General features: G+C 38.9%; 1 protein-coding gene across 6 annotated transcripts in view; it reads left to right on the plus strand.

Annotated features, from left to right (window-relative positions):
- The window catches only part of LOC133090029 (nuclear body protein SP140-like protein), a 91,368-nt gene that overhangs the window by 61,312 nt on the left and 12,547 nt on the right, over positions 1-17,509 (plus strand). For all 6 annotated transcript variants that reach the window (XM_061188282.1, XM_061188305.1, XM_061188291.1 and 3 more), the window contains 3 exons: positions 763-816; positions 15,188-15,235; positions 16,503-16,607. In XM_061188282.1, coding sequence (XP_061044265.1) covers positions 763-816; positions 15,188-15,235; positions 16,503-16,607 — 207 coding nt within the window. The remainder of the gene's footprint in view (positions 1-762; positions 817-15,187; positions 15,236-16,502; positions 16,608-17,509) is intronic.

Consider the following 17,509-nt stretch of genomic DNA (forward strand, 5'->3'; position numbering starts at 1 on the left):
AGGGTAGAGGTGGTTCGGCAGACACCACAGGCCCTGGGGGAGCTGTGGTAGGTGATCGGTGTGTAGGGAGAACTCCTACCAGCTCACCACAGTGGGCGGGCCAGTTATGGAAGGTGAAGGTCACAGGGCCTGTGCTGCAGGATGTCAGGAGTCTGAAATCAGAGCTCCAGTTCCTGATGCACTTGACTCTAAACATACTTTGACAAGGAGTACATCCGGTCCACGTCAGAATCCCATTCCCCTCTTCGTTTGCTTGAACTGACCCATTGGGGAACTGCAGGGAGAAAAGAATTCTGTTTAACAGAATGGGTCCTGTTGATTATACATGGATGATGTCATTGAAATACACTGGTAAAAATAGCAGTTTCATGGAGCAAAGAAATAAAAGTGCTCTTCTGCTGGTAGATAATAGTGTCACTTTGTCACATCCTTGGAAAGGCCTCAAAAGACAAATAAATGGTCCTTTGCCCTGATAGGAATAAAAGACCTCAGACAACTATTCATAAACTCACCATATAGTTTTGAAGGATGCTCTCTAGCAAGTTACTGATTTACACAGTGATTTCTCATTAGCTTTTGCAACTAAGATCTTATTTAATCTTCATAAGAAATTTAAAACCTGAACAGCATAACTGTTGTTATCCCTGGTTCATAAATGAGGAAACTGATGCACATAAGTAGTGAAGAGAGTTTTCAAAGTTTTACAGTTTTTTACAGTTTCAAAATTTTTACAGTTTCTGACCACCACCTGTTACTTTCTAGATACCATGGATACTGGAAGCAATTCTACTTTGGGAAAACACAGTGAGAAAAGAAGTAAGAGTGCATAAGAATTTACTCGATTTTCATGTTACAAATCAACTATTTTTTAATGCTAAAGTTTATTATTATTTTCTATACCTTTAATAAGACAAAAAATTAATGCCTTTTAAAGTAACTATTTTTTCAAAATGCTCATATCTTCACTTTGCTTTTTATGCTGATTTTAAAATACGTTTCTTATAAACACTGATATATATCTTTCCAGAATTTTTCTATGCATGTGTTAACACATTTTGCAAAGTAGTTTTATGTATCTAAATAGGATAATTCTATGCGTACTTTCCCTCTTAAAATTATTATATCATACCTAGAAAATTAAAATATTTAACATTTTAAATTGAACTACAAAAAGTCTTTTTTAAGGGATGCTTTAACATGCACTATTTTCATTTTTAGTGTGGTTGAGTATTTTCCATTTGTTATTGGTCATTTGTTTTTCTTCTTCATAGAACTCTTTGTCATAGAATGCTCAGCCATGTTACGGTGTTTGTATTTTTCTTACCATGCTGAATGAATATAGAAATCTTTATATGATATACATGTACATTAAATCTTGATTCTATATGTTCCTAACATTTTGTCCCATTTGTTGTTTTTCTTTTAGGTTTGTTAATGGAATATTTTGTCCTAGAGAAGTTATACATTTTTAGGAATCAAATTTGTTAGCTTTTTTCTCTCTAGTTCTTTGGTTTCCTATCATATTTACAACAGCTTCTAGCTGAAGATTTAAAAAATATTGTTCTATATTTGATTCTAGAATATTGGAAGTACCTTATCATTTTTAATATTTACATCCAAAACCCTGTGAGTTTTGCCTATTTGTGTATATGTGAGGTGAGAATTTAAAAAATATTCCTTACACTATTACATTATGATTTCAATCACCACTTCGATCACACAGTGTCTTTGCTTGTCTATATATTAGTTTTTCTTTTACAAGAAAATTGCAGAAGAGAAAGGAGAGCTCAGAAGTAGCGCCAGACTGATGATTCACTGGGGGTGAATTTTAAAATTAACTCAAGAAGATTCCCCCATTTCCTTCCCAAGTTCATTGGAAGCTCTAATTAGAAATGCATTGAAGTTGCAGATTAATTTGGGGAGAGCAAAGACTTATACTCATTTATTCACATCTTATTTAATGTTCTTTTACTAAGAATTTTCATACACCTTAAAAAAATTTATATGCTGAAGCCATTTGTTTCTCTCTATGAATATCTTTTTTTCCCATTAAAAAATAGCTGGAATAAATTTAAGTGAGACAAGACTCTCAAAATCTTTATTTAAATAGGAAATCTATGGTCATTTTATTATCCATTTGCATATGAGGAAATCAGAATGCCAAGGATCTTCTTCTGATTCAATATAAAATCTTACAAGCATCTATATAGTTTAAGGATCCAAATGTCACTTAAAGTATTATGGCCAGGCCCCCAAATGATCAAGATAATCAATCAGAATTAAGTTTCTGAAGAAATTGTCTTCATAAGAAGTGGCAATAATTTCAAGTGAGGGGGTTATTACAAGACCCCTTCAAAATAACTCTTTCAAGGACAAGTTTATATTACAGAGAACAGAACAAATTGGTAATGGTTACAAACAGACACGTCTCCATATTTCACAAGACTTATCTTCTTATGAAATTTCTCAATACTGTCAAATCAATTCTTTATGTTAGTTTTGTGGTACAGACTGCTCTCTCTCCTTCTACAGCTATGGTTTGAGAGGACTTTCCCTCCTCTTTCTGTAATTCTGTTAGTTATGAAGGCTTACATTTTAAAAATCTGGTCTCTGGAACTTGATTAGTTAGCCTTGTAAGAAACGCAGGCCCATCGAGTTGGATTGTGTTGGCAGAAATAGAGAAAAAAGGACCTGGAAAGTATTTTAAAAACAGTAAAATAAGATGTATATAATTTTTTCTCCTTCAGCCTCCCATCTTGTTGCTAAATCTGAATCAGCTTGTGATCTTTATCATTTTTTTTCAAATTTCCTTTCTTGCCTTCACCTAAATGCATAATGTGAATGATTTGTTCAGTATTTACGTGAGGATGTTTACGATATCTTTTTTTAAAACTATATATATATTTAATAAGCATTACTACTTATAGGCTAATTATTATTCCCAGTATCATTAAAATACTTTCTACAGTTTTTCTTTGATCTCCAAATACTGAGGACTCCTCTTTATACACGTTCTATTTACCAGACCTCATCCTTATGGGCCTCATCCCACTTCAATTTTCACGGCTCGATTTACCCATTTCACACTCTCAACACTTCTACAACTTCTCTTTCCTGGAAAATCAGACCACATCTATACTAATGACTGCTAAAACCCAGTCTTCCTTCATGGTACCCATTTTGGGTGAAGATATACAAACAGACTTCAAAACTGAGCATCATTACTGGTGTAGCATGGGAATTTGGCATCATGGAAGGAAAAACCAGTTTTGGGATATCCCCCAAAACAGAGGTATAGAAGGCTTCAGCAGAGAGGCCAAGATTTTGAAAGACTTTGGCCAAGCTTGTGCTCATGCTAAAGACTGGGTAGAATTCTGTTGGCTGCAGATGAAGTTCCCATAGCTCGTCCTATAATGTGGCAGGATAATTCACAGTGACCTCTACTTCCAGAGAAGAAAGAAGTGAACCCAGAGCTTCCCTTTCTTAAAAACTCTGAGTTTCACCCAGAAGCAAAGAGTCAAGGGTCTCATTTGCAACATAGCCCAGGGTCCGGTCACAACAATGGTTCCCAGTGACACATATACTTGTTGACACAGCCCCACAATCTAGCAACCTTAGGTGCTAAATGCAACGTGGGAACAGCCGTATTTTTCCACCATGATGAAACAGAAAAGTACTAATTCCGCAAGGTTAGACCAGTGTCATACCCCAAACACTTGGAATGATTTCCTCCTCCATCTGTCCTTGCCCCAGGTTAAAGTTCCTAGCATTAAAGGAATTCCTTCCTCCTGCTCTGTGGCAGGTAAGAAGAGACTCTGCATTAGAAATAGTTAAGGTTCTGCATATAGATGCATCCAAGAATGTGTTGGATAGTAACTTAAATGAATAAATTAATTCTATCAGTTTGTGAAAAGTTTAATCCAAATATATGATTGTATACTTAAAGCCAAAAAAAGACATTAAAATAAAGGGAGGGATAAAGAAATGTCAGCAAACTACAATTAGAAGGTTGGTAATTTTTCATAGTTAGTTCTTTGTCATGGATAGTGATGTAGTAATCAATGTTGTTGGCTAATGAGGATTCTCTGTAATCTCACTGTGAGGGTGAGGCTGCCTCTACACCACAGGCTCCCAAGAGGACTATACAGATTGACCATAGATGAGCGGCCCTGCTGACCTCACGGGTGAGGCAGGGGTAGGCAGCAGGTGTGCAGAGCAGTGTGCATGGGGAGGCAAACATCTTCCCAGGAGCCTGGGCATTAGACCTGAAGGGATCTGTCCCTAACAAGCTGGTTTCTCCAGTCAAGAGGATGAAGCTGGTGCAGCTTATCAGAGGGTGGCCTGATCATGGTCTTTCTGACTGGGAGGTCATTGGCTGCCTCTTGCCTCCTAACACCTGGCAAGCCTTGGCATCACTGTGATCAGGTGAGTAAGCTGGGAGAACTTGATGCACTCTCTTGTCTTCTGGAGCATCACGGTCTCCTACTTGCTAATAGCTCCTTCCTGGTCATTTGTTGGTGATGTTGATGATAGTGTCGATAGTGGTGGTTCTATCGGTGGTGATGGTCCCTTCATGGCTTCCTGATATCTACATGTTGGCATGTACCAGAGATTTCATCCCTAGGGATTTCATCCAGTCTGGTAGCTATAAATTCCATCAATATGTTAATGACTGCTGATTATACTTCACCTCCTTTGATCCCTCTATTGAACTGCCAAGTCATAAGTTCAACTTCTTACTCCAAACTTCCACTTGGAGTCTCAAATTTGACACATGAAACAGATTCCTTTATTTCACTCCCAAACCTGTCATCCACCACCACTCACCCTTATCTCAGTAAATGGCACTAATTCTACTCAGTTGCTTGAGCCAAAAGTGTAGAAGATGTGTTTGATTCCTCCCTTTTTCCTAACCCCCACCCCACATTCATTCATCAAGTTTCAAAACTATATATATTTTTTTTTTAAAAAGAACCAAATAGAAATTCTGATATTGAAAAGTATAATAACTGAAATAAAAAAACAATGAAAAAAGTGGGTGAACTCTGAAAATAACTGTGTGTGTGCGTGTGTACACATATACAGCCAGTTCTCATTTTTCATGGTATATAGGTTTCATGAATCACCCCAAACACAAAAATAGCTAATCTTGTACCTAGCTCCCAAGAGAAATACAGGGTTTGGTTCCTGTGAGCCTCTGGTCACATTTTTGTAAACCAATAAATATATATCTTTGTTTTATGAGTGTTTCTGTTTACAGACACTTAATTTAGTATATATGTTGATTCATCAATGTTGAACTCACAGCCGACAGCACTATAACTCGTGCCTGATCAGAGCTTATCTAACACACAGATTTTCTCCATAAGGCACATCACAGTCTTAGGAACACTAGACAGCACTTCAGCACTAGGCTTGGGGGCCATTTTAAGCAGCAAAATCACCAACAGAAAACACAAAAATGAGAAAAACATGGAACTAACTAGTCGGCAAAGGACACTTGTTTACAGAATAAGCTGAAACAAGGAGACAGAGCATTGCCTTGTTCAACCTCATCTGGGAACAGGTGCGGCTGGCAACTCAGATTTTTCACTGCTCTGCGCATCACCATGAATGACCATGAAAGTGCCCTGAGTACTGATTTGGGAGTTGCAAATAAACTTTAGGGAGTGGGTGACTTCACAAATATGGAATCCGTGAATAATGAAAATTGGCTGTATGTATACATATTTTCATTCTTTCTAGAATTAGTTTTTTAAATTAAATAATACATCTGTTCTCATAGGCAACATTTTATTGTTGTTGTTTGCCAGATAGCCTGCAATTTGGATTTATATTTACTCTTTGACCCAAGAGTTACTTAAGAGAGGGTGGGAGAAAATGTACATTCTCTATTTCTATTTTCTGGGTATGGAGTTGAATATGTATCAATAATATCAACCCTGTTAAAACATATTATTTGGGTCTTTCATAGCTTCCTCATTTTGTCCACTTGATCACCTGTGGACTGAGCGACATAACAATAAAATTGTCTACTAGTAGAGTGTTTTTACCTCTCATGGTATTTCCTGTATTTTCTACTTGCTTAAAACTTTTTGGCCTGAATCACACTTTCTTTGAAATTCAGATCCTGACTCCCTGGTTTCTTTTTGTTGATGTATGCTGAATATACCTTTGTCTATACATTTATTTTCATTTTTTTTTAATTTTTATTTTATTTAATTAATTTATTTTTGTCTGCACTGGGTCTTTGTTGCTGTGCGCAGGCTTTCTCTAGTTGCGGTGAGGGGGGGCTGCTCTTCACTGCGGTGCGTGGGCTTCTCATTGCAGTGGCTTCTCTTGTTGCAGAGCATGGGCTCTAGGCGCAGGCTCAGGAGTTGTGGTGCACGGGGCTAGGTGCTCCGCGGCATGTGGGATCTTCCCGGACCAGGGCTCGAACCCGTGTCCCCTGCATTGGCAGGCGGATTCTTAACCACTGTGCCACCAAGGAAGCCCTATACATTTATTTTCAACATTTAAAAATATGTTTTTACTTGAGTCTTTTGTATATGGTTAAAAGTTGGGGTTTACTTTGTAATTTAATCTCAAAATATTTTATTTAAATAAGTGAGTTAAGTCCATCTATTTTTATTTTTAGAACCAAAGTGTTTGAACTTGTTCCTGTCATATTAATTTATATTGTTGATTCATCTTGTTCTAGTGTCTTAGATATTCAAAACGTCAACACTCTGCATTCTGTCTTCAATGCATTTATGTGTATGTATGTACTTGTGATACTTAGGAAGGTTTGCATTTTTGTGGTAGTGGTTACAGCTGGGCATATGACTGCTTAGCTGAGACTAACCCTCCCAGCTTTCCCTGCCCTGCCAAGCGACTATGGCATCTGAGTAGAAAAAATGTGAGCCTCTTTTGGGTCTTTCCCTTAAAAGAAATGAATGGTTGAGCCCCTGCTCATTTCCCATGTTTCCATTGGTTAGGAGTATATACTTCTGATATTTACAAAGGTTTGTACTTTTGTTATAGTGATTACTCTTAGAATTACCTTTATATGATACCTTTGGTCCTCTCTTTAGACAGAACCCATTAATTTCCCACCCAGGAGATTTATAAAATTAGTGTATGTCCTATTTCTCTTTCTCCTCTCACCCAATTTAGGCCACGATGTTCCCTTTATTTTTATCTCTTAGCTATTAAATGTGTTTTATATTTATCCTTTATTTATCCAAATAATACCCTTTGACTCCTAGCTGTAGAACAAACTATGACCTTGCCTTACCACCCATATTTTCTCCCTTCCTCCCAATTTTTTTTTATATTATATCATTTCTATATTGTAAGGGCATATACATTTATGTCCTGGTCTGTCACCTCATCTCCATTTTTATTTTAATCCTTTTGCCAAAATTTTTCCAGTCCTGTCTTGGTTTGCTGAAGTGGATCCTCCAGTAGTCTTCTCAAAGGAACAAGTACTCATAGGAACAGTATTTCCAGAATTTCCCTATTCAAAAGTATTTGTTTTCACTATTTATACCTGAAAATAATTTGTTCACTCTTTACTTCTAGAAGTATCTTGTACTTCTTGTACTTTTTTTCTGTGGCATTAAATGTTGCTATGGAAAATTCTATAGCCAACGAGATCCCTCTCCCTTGAAAATGACTTGGTTATTTTGCCCAGGCTGCCCATTCAATTCTTTAAAGTATGGTAAGTTTGCCGGAATATATTTCAGGGTTGACTGGAGTCAATTTTCTCTGCTACAGAGTGAAAATACAAGTACTTATGATATGTATATTCATTTTTTTTATAATTTCAGAAAACTTTTTCTTGAACTTAGCTTCAATTATTTCTTCTGTTATTTTGGTTTTCTTCTTCAAGAATTCAAATGATTTGTTTACTGCCTTTTCTTGACAGGGATATCACTCACATATTTCTTTTAAAGGAAAGGCCCAGAGTCTTCTGCTCACATCCTATTGGAGAACCCTTAGTCACATGGCCAGAGCTAGCTGCGAGGTGAGGCTAAGAAATATAATCTCTAGACAGGCAGCCAAGGGTCTGGCTGTAACTCTATCCCTATGGAAGAAAAGAAAGGATGATTATGGGTGACAAATAGCAATCTGCTTACTTGTTCTCCATGTTTTCATCCAAAGTCACTGATTTCCTCAAATAAAGAGGAAAATTCAGACTCTCCATTGGTTCAAACCCAGCCTTGTTGTCACCTGAGGCCCTTTGGCAATAAAAGGAGCTGGAACTTGGATGCAACACAGAGCTTTGTGGCCAGAGACAAGCCAGCCCTGAGTGAGAAATAAGAGAGAAAGCGTTAGAAAAGTTTGTTGTAACTGATGAACACAGCTCTCAACCAAATGAGGAGAAACAGACAAGAGAGAACTTAATCAATTAAGCAGAAGTCAGACTCCTGGTATCACATCAGATCTAAACACAGTTATTTAAACCAAACTAATAGCACATACCACACCGTGTTGGTGCAGTAGAGATAAGTGACCCTCCATTCTCTGAATTAAGTTCTGTAATTTTCATTTCTTTCTCATTCCTTGTTTTCTTCCTCTTCTTCATCTCTCTTCTTTTTCCCACCCCTCTCCCATTCTACTAATGTTTTTCTTGTATACTTTATTTCTTTTGTTCATTCTTTTACATCACATCATATAAAATACTGCTGTTGGGTTTATACAGCACTGTAGAGGTGGCAAGATTTTCCTTCTGGAGTTGAAACATATTCAGATATATTTTGTTTCCATTTCTTCTGATTATTTCTAACACCATATATATATTTAAATATATTATTATTATATATTAAATATACTTTAGAATATAAATGTAAATAAGTATAAATAAATATATACTTATATTTTTAGCATCTCTATCATTTTTTTCTCCATACTTACCTTTATCATCTTGTTTATTTCCCAGGTTATATTTACCCAAGTCTAAGACTTTTGTTCTCTGAGTTTTTGTGAAATCTCACTGCCATACTTGATTTATTATAGTAGTTGGAATGGGTAGTCTAAGCACAGTTTGTTCTTTCTCCTACTTACTTCCTTGTCAAACCTGTTCTCTCAAATAGTTCTTTCTGTGCCCCAGGATGAAGTCTTAGATAAGCCCCAGAGTTGTGCTAATCCTTTTCAGCAGCAGTGATATTCTCATTCAGTATTTAAAAGACTGAGCTGATATAATATTAAAACTGTAAAATTTGTAGTGAGCAAGTTGGATAAGGCCAGCCTCTTCTTTCATCCACACTTCCTCTCTAACACCATTCAGTATGTGTTGCTTTTAGCTAATTCAAATTGAGGAGGGAGGAAAGAAGGAAGTGGTAAGGAGCAGGAATGGCCCTCTTACAATAGATCCTTCATGTCTCCCAGAAATGGCAGATGCATGAGCCACATTTGTGGGTTCTGCAGATATTCACTCTCTTTAGGGAGAATTTCTCAACTGAAGTTCCCCTGATGCAGGAAATCTAACTGATGGCTTACCACTTCCTTCTTAGTCTCCCAGCTTCTAGGAGGTCCACACCCCTCCTGGGGTCACCTCTTTCATCCAAATGATCCTCCTGGATACAGTATCTCTCAAGAACTAACTGAGCCCCTCCCTCCCCCAGGGAGGCTCGTGAGAACCATGCCTCTTCATGGTCCTACGACCAGTGGATGTGGGGTTGGCTCCCAACGCAGTCACCCTCTCTAGACTTTCCAGGCTTGAGTCTTTAAACATCTCTGCCTCCCTCAAGCTCTTAGAGACACAGATTAATCACCTTGAGACTGAAGCCTTCTCACTTGCCTTGAGGGGAGGGGAACACTTAACTTCTATAGCAAGCCTCTGGTGTCAATAAACAGTATTTGGATAGGAAACCCAAGAACAGCCACTCTACTTCCTGTGGGGTATTTGAGTGAGAAATTTCACAAAGAACAATAATTAGCAGGTCTTAAACCCCAAATCTCCCAGTAAGGAGAACTCTGGTAAGCTGAACTAGACTACTTTTGTATCTTTAATTTATTTGGCCTCAACAGGTTTGATGAAAGGTGAATCAAACAGTGCCAGAGAAAGATAGAGAGGGAAAGAAAATATTTTTTGTTTGTCTAAGATGTCTATGGTTGAACAGGCCCAATTGTAGTCCAGGCATTGAAAGAAAGAGAAAGAAAGAAAGAAAGAAGATAGAAAGAAGAAAGGAAGAAAGGGAGAAAAGGGGGAGGAAGGAAGGAAAGAAAGAAAAACAAAGAAGAGGAGAAGAGAGGAAAGGAAAGGAAAGGGGAAAGGAAATGTGTGCACTTTATGGCCCTGCTTTGGAGATCAACACGTTTGAACATGGCACTCAGGAGATTCACCTGCGCAAACCCCACCATCTTTCCACCCACACCTCCTAAATCTGAGAGCATATTCCCCTGACATAGGGTTTCAATCAACCCTTTTTTGATATCTCTAACCCTAAGGTTTTCTGGGACTTGAAGTTCTATTTCTACAAATTCCCCTTGGGCAATATTTTCTTGGTTAGTTCTTTAAATCCTATTTTTTTGTCCAAACCCATGTGAACAAGGTCTTTGGTCACTTTCATGATATTTTCAGCCTAAAAGCCTTCATTCAGGGCTAAGATGATGGCTATATTTTATCTGTGTAGCTCACCATCACATCTCCCTAGACAATCCAAAGTTTTGCGTTACTGCCGTTGATTCTGCCTCTCAACCAAAGGAAATCTGCATTGCTTCACTTAATTTTTTAATTTCAGGATGCTTCAGTTTCTTCATTGGTAATGGGGATAGTAAAAATCCCTAAAATAAAGTAGTGGAAGTAAGGGTCTTATGTTCATGTCTAGCATATAATAAGCACTTAACAACTGTTAGCTCTCATTATTATTATTCTCACAGTGTTCCTTGAGATATAAGGAATAAAACTCTGTTTTAAATTCTTTTTTATTAATGTGGATGTAAATGAATTTTCATTAATGTGAGGGCAAATAAAATGAAATCTAGGATGAACCCAGGTTAACCGTCAAAGGCTTAGTAGGTGCAAGGCTATGGGTTATATATTTTTTCTTTATGCAGTAAGCTTTTGAAAATTTAAAGTAAAATGGAATTTTTGAAAAGCACTATTATATACCATGCAACTTTTCAGCAGCATCTGTTTTATATTTTTCTATTTTCTCAGAAAGAGGGGCAGACATAGAATTGAAATTCTGAGTAACAGAGCCCCAAAGAAAAGAGGCAAACCAAGAAGAAATAAATACATAAATAAATTTTACTAACTAAACATCTAAATTCTCATGCTTTATTCTATGCTTTTGTTAATAGACCTGTTTCTCTATTTACTTTCTGTAGCTACTAACCATTGAGAAATATATCAGATTTAGTCAACTTCTAAAACATGACAGGGAGAGAAATATGATATCCCAAACAAGCAACATGGTGATGAATCCGCAACCAAAACCCAGGACCCAAGGGCCACTGAAGTGCTGCCTCTGATGAACTGGTAACTTTTGAGGCTGGAAATAGTTGTAGCTATAAAACACTGTGTAACTCACAAGTGACAAAGATGTCCTGCCTCATGTCCCACCACCCTGAGGTAGTCCTGTGGACTTGGGTCTGTCACTTCGCCTCTTCTGCCTCAGTTGACTCCTCTGTAAAGTGAAATGATCATAAAGAGACTGACTGCCCACCAAGGCCCATCCCAGCTTCATATACAGTTTCACATTCTGTAGATCTACCGCTGGACTCGGTAAGGACCATGGACAGCTCTCTCATCGGCATCAAGAACAGGGAGCCCAAGGAGTGTCTTTAATGGATTCCCCAAATGTTTAATGGATTCCTAACATCGCTGGCTGGAAGGGCAGGAACAGCAGCTAATCATTCTGAAATTCATCTTAAGACTTCTTTCTGTGGAGTCAGACTCTCAGTTCCCCGTCCCCCACCACCACACCCTTTCATGTAGAGGTAGACCCTCCTTCCGCCCTGAGCAATTTTCAGAAGACAGAACTCCCCTGAGCTTCCCTTCCAGCCAGGAGAAAGCTGCTGTGAAGGAGAAGTGAGGCAAGCAAATAAGACAGACCCCATCTCCTGCTAGGCTGCCCCATTGTGATCCTGCTCACGGCTCAGCTAGTCTCTGGATCATATCTACAAATTTGTCAAATTATAGACAAATTACAATCTAAAACTCTTTGTCTGGAAAAAAAAATTTGGCTAGAAGTTTCCCACTAGAACAGCAGAAGCAATATATTTTACCACCTCTCAGTAGTGAGTGTGGCCAACTTGCTTGGGAACGAAGACATTGGATGGCCCTTCCGGAAGGTTAGCACCCTTGCAGCAGCTACCTCGTTGCCCTATGTGGTTCTTTTGGGAAGAGTATCTCTCAAAAATACTCAGTTCAACTCCCATCCACAGGGCCCCCCACCAGGCCAAGGGAATCATGCTTCTTCATTGATTCCCTTGCTGGCTCCTGGCTCAGCCCTTCTCCCACAACAGAACACTCTAGCCATGACGTTCACCTTTATATTGGTAAGGATGAGTCTGCTAATCTCTCCTTCCCTGATGTCCCAAGGACTGAGGTCCATCTCCTGTGTGGATCCTTTAACATATTTTGTCTTGGCTTGAGGGGAGGTGTCTGACGATTCTCTTGAAAGAAATGTAGCCTCTTTCACAAGACCTGGAGGTGGGGAAGGCCTGTTCCGGCAGAACCAGCCTCACTATCCCTTACCATTGTCTGTGCAACAGGGCTAGACTAGCACTTGCTTTAGGATCTAGGCATACTGGGCTCCTATTCTATTGTTCTTAAACACTGAGGACTCTCTGATACTCTGAGGCAACCAAAAGATCACCTAAACATCCTGATATACTTTTTTGCCCATAAAGATTAGTTCCAACCATTAAGAAAATTATTTTTAAATGACTTTTAATTTTTCTGACCACATTATTATTTGTAAGAGTTAATGTAGGGTTTTAGTATAGCATTAGTAGTTGTTTATTAAGGTGGTAGACCCAAGAATAATTAAATCCTACTTTGTCCAGGCATTTTACTTTCTGGATCTAAGATAATAAAGTGCTGGAGCTCGCTAACACACAAATAACCCCTGTAAAGTTTAGCAGCACTTTGTTCATATGATCTGGTCTCCAGACCAAATTTCTGAGAACTGAGCTGGAGTACAACGAGTTTCTGTTTGTTTGCCATGAAGTTGTTTGCCCTCAACAGGCTTTGATGAAATAGAAGTCTAACTCACCAACTAGTCCCAGAAATATTTAAACAGAGAGAAACTGAGAGCAAGAGAATGCACGTTTGCCAATAAGGACTACTGTTGGACAGACTCAAGTTATAGTTAGAGCCGGGGTTTCAATTTCATCACCGCCTGGGAGAGGAGAGCAAGGAGAAAGCCAAGAGAACACAAGTGTCTTCTTGTGGGACAGTGGGCCTTGATTCTTGCAGGAAAAGAGAGAGAGAGAATCAGAACTGGCCTTTTCCCACTTCAGCATGATTAGTGACAGGAGAGGACTGTTTCATCAAGACCCACACCTGTGTGGACAACCTTTTATACCTGGCAACTACTAACTACCATATTTGGTACCATAATGTTCTTTGAAACCAATCCATCTAGAGCAATTTTTAAAGAAAGCTTCATCTACTTTCAGGTCTACATTTTCCCCCATTCACTTGTTCCTCTTAAGTCTTCAAGATCATAGCCATGCTTATGATTCTCTTATACAGGTTTAGTAATCTCTCCTCAGTGTACTTCCCTAATACCTTGATAAACTTCCTAAGGATAACATTTTGTAAGGTAGAACATGTTGATCTTGGGGTGTGATTTCTCTTGGGATGAAAATCATTAATAAATGTCTCATGGGGCCATTTTTATTTTGGTGAGTTTTTTTTTTTTTAACTTGAGTAATTGTTATGGCAAAGTCCCAGAATATGAGATAACATCATCAACCTGAAGGCTTTATGTGTTTGGTTGAAGGAAATATTCCTTTCCAGTCTCATCTGGTCATAATCTGCTTAAAGGAAAGATTAGTCATGATTGACTTTCTGGAGGGGATTTTCTCCTGGGACCTGCATTACCCAAATTAGCACCCCAGGATTCCAGCCATGGGAACAGAATGATGGGCACAGACCTTTAGCAAGAAAGCATCCCTGACTTCAACATTCAGACACATTTGAATGATGGCAGACCTGAACATGAAGATGGACATGATTAATCTTTTTGCACAAAATCAACAATTAAATCAGATACTACATTTTTCTGAAACATCTCTTAAGTCAACATTTTGTGCCATCTCTAACCCTACAACTTTTGGAACTTGGGCATCAATTTTATCAGCTCCCCTTCATTGAGCCATTGGGCTAGTTTTTAAGTCCTTGCTCATTTTTGCGACCATTTTTGATACAAAAATCTTTCAAGTTTAGGTTTGCAGCAGCTATCTGACGTATAGAGTTGAGCATGAAGTCCCCCTTGAGACCTACTATTACTGCCTTTTATCTCTGCCTCTTTATCAAAGTAAATCTTCAATGCTTTTAGTTAATTTGCATTTATATCTGTGCATATCAATTTCCTCATCTGTAAGATAAGGATAGTATTAGTCCCTATTTGACTAAGTCCCTAATTTGACTAAATTTGCTCTAAGGATAAAGTAAATTAATAGAGGTAGGGTCTAAGGATAGTTCCTGGCACACAACAAGGACTCAAAAGATGTACAACTTCATTAATCTTCTCACCGTGCTGCTCTGTTGCTTGGGAAACACATAAAACACGGTTTCAGTTTTATTTGGAACGACTTGGAGTAAAAGAAATATAGGATATAGCTCAGTTAAACATCATCTTTGTAACTAACTAAGTCTAGACCAGGGTTCCGCAAACTATGGCCCACAGGGCAAATTCAACCCATGAATTGTTTTGTAAATAAATTTTTATCAGAACGCAGCCACAGTCACATCTTTGCATTTATGAATTGTCTATGGATGCTTTTACAATAAAACAGTAGAGTTGAGTAGTCACAAAGGAGATTGTGGTCCACAATACCTTAAATATTTACTATCTGGCCCTTACAGAAAAAGTTCCTAACTCCTGATCTAAGCATTTGATATTTTTCTTGAAGTACTAGGTAAACTCCTAAAAAGTGACATTTGAATGGTATTTTTGCAAAACACTACTATTTGCAATGCAATGTTATAAAAAGAGACATTTATGTTATTTTTCTACTTCCTCAGGGAGAAAAACAGTCAACACTGGGCCTTTGAAAAGAGGCAGAAAAAGAGGTAAAAATAAGTGATTAATGCAGTTTTAATAATTAAACATCTAAATTTTTATTTTATAATCCATGTTTTTAATGATCAATAAATTTTCTTAATTGGCTTACAGAGCAGATAGCAAACGTTAGGATAGTCCTTGGTCTTGGTCAATTTCGACCACAGGACAGGATGGTGATAACACCCACTCCATTGATTAGTCAGTCAATCTGTGAGAGACCCCCAGGCCTCGTTGGGCCTGTGCAGGGCTCCTCTCACTGCACTGATAACTTTTGAGGAGGGAAATATAAAGAAAGATATATAAAAGGTATGACCCACATAATATTTCTCTCACCCTTTTCTTGCCCACATAGAGAGCCATAGGCTCGCCACCAAGGGGGACTCTGGGTGGTAACACAAGACCTGTGTCCTAATTCCTAAAATTCCTTTGACTGTGTAACTTTGGCTTGTCAACTGTTCTTTCTTGCTTCAATTTCCTCCTCTGTAAATTGGTGGGTGGCAGGTGAATTAGACCGAATGGCCCCCTACACCCACCCCAACTCTAATAGAACTGACTCTGGAAGGACTGTTGACAGACTACCCTCCCCATCCAGAGAGAAGCCCCCAGACCTGTCTTTAAAGGATCCTCCTCAATGTTGGCCAGAAGGGCAAGAGAAGGTGCTCCTGCTACTGACATTCTTTCTAAGACTTTCAACAACTGCTTCAGAGGAATTAGATGCCAGCACCCTCACCCAAGGATGTACAGAAACCCTCTCCCTGAGCATTTGCAGTTTCTTCTAGAGCAAATTACCTTCTAGCCACAGAGAAAGCTCACATGAAAGAGAAGTGAAACAGAGAGCAATGTGGAAAGACAGACATTGCCCCTGCTGGGGGTCCCATTGCAATCCTGCTTTTTTCCCCAGGTGAGCCCTCAAATGGGGAGAAAAAATTAAAACTTGAGGGTTTTTTCTCCATCTGTATAACTTCAAAGCAATAATATGACTATAAATCTTCCTTCAAAACAGCAGGAGGAAAATTATCATGCAATAGGTAGTTGGGACCAGCAAGCTTGGGAATCAGATCCTTCCACAAGAGGTTTGTATATAGGATTTTAGATGATGGTGGTGGAGGGTGACGTTATCTTTATGTACCTAACCTGCCTAGAAATGTACCTGATTCATGGGGCAAATCCTTCCATGACATTTTAAGTTATAAAGAAGGATCTCAAGATGGGTGAGGAGAGACGGTACACAGCTTTAGAGCAAGATGGAATGAAGAAACCAATGCTTCCTTGCAGGTCCAAGAACTCCCAAAGAAACAAATATGGATTTTCAGCTTCCTGAACTTCCTGTGACTTGTGGTGAGGCGAAGGGGATTTTATACAAGGAGAAAATGAAAAAAGGTGGGCTTCGTGGTCTTCTACACTTTTCAACTGGAAAACTCCCATGTGAATAATATATTATACAGGGGGTAGACACCTGTATTGGGGGTCTCTAGGTTTGGTGACTGACTAGGAGGACTGAAAGGACTCAGCATATAGTTGAACTAATGGCTGTGATTTATTAAATTGAAAGGATACAAAGCAAAATCAGCAAAGGGGAAAGGCACATGGTACAGGTGTCAGTTTCCAAGAGTCCTCTCCCAGTCGGGTCACCAGGACACACTAATTCACCAGCAATGAATTGTAACAACACATGTGAAATGTTGTCTGCCAGGGAAGCTGCCCTGAGCCTAAGAGTCCAGGGTTTTTGTCAGGGGTTAGTTACATAAGTACCCTCTGCCTAGCACATGCCAAAACTCCAAACTCCCAGAAGGAAGGCAGGTGTTCACATAAACCATACTGTTTGTATAAATAGTTAAGGCACAGTGAGCTACCCTTAAGTTCTGGGAGTGGTGAGACCCCTCCCCAAATCCAAGTTCCCAGATACCAGCCAAGCGCCAACCTTGCAAGCAGACTTTCTAAAGAAAGCAGCCTCAGTTCTGCTCTGTTAGCTCTTTTTCCACACAGCATCCCAGATAGGCTGGAGGAAAGATGGCATTCCCACTCTTTTAAAATTAATAAACATTAGCCTACCAGGCCATCTCCACTTTCCCCCATGGAAAAGGTCCACAGGTGCCCATCCAGCACCCAATACAGGGGCAAGTGCTTCAATAACAGGATGGAAGATGTACACATTTGAGAAATCCAACAGCAACCTTCACAGCCACATTCCCTATAACATCTGTATGGCCTTGTGCTAACTGGGAGAAGCACAAGATTTAGACTCAGAAGACCTGGATATGAGTTTCAGCTGTACCAAGAGT

The sequence above is a fragment of the Eubalaena glacialis genome, chromosome 1, assembly GCF_028564815.1.
Source record: "Eubalaena glacialis isolate mEubGla1 chromosome 1, mEubGla1.1.hap2.+ XY, whole genome shotgun sequence".
Classification (NCBI taxonomy): domain Eukaryota; kingdom Metazoa; phylum Chordata; class Mammalia; order Artiodactyla; family Balaenidae; genus Eubalaena; species Eubalaena glacialis.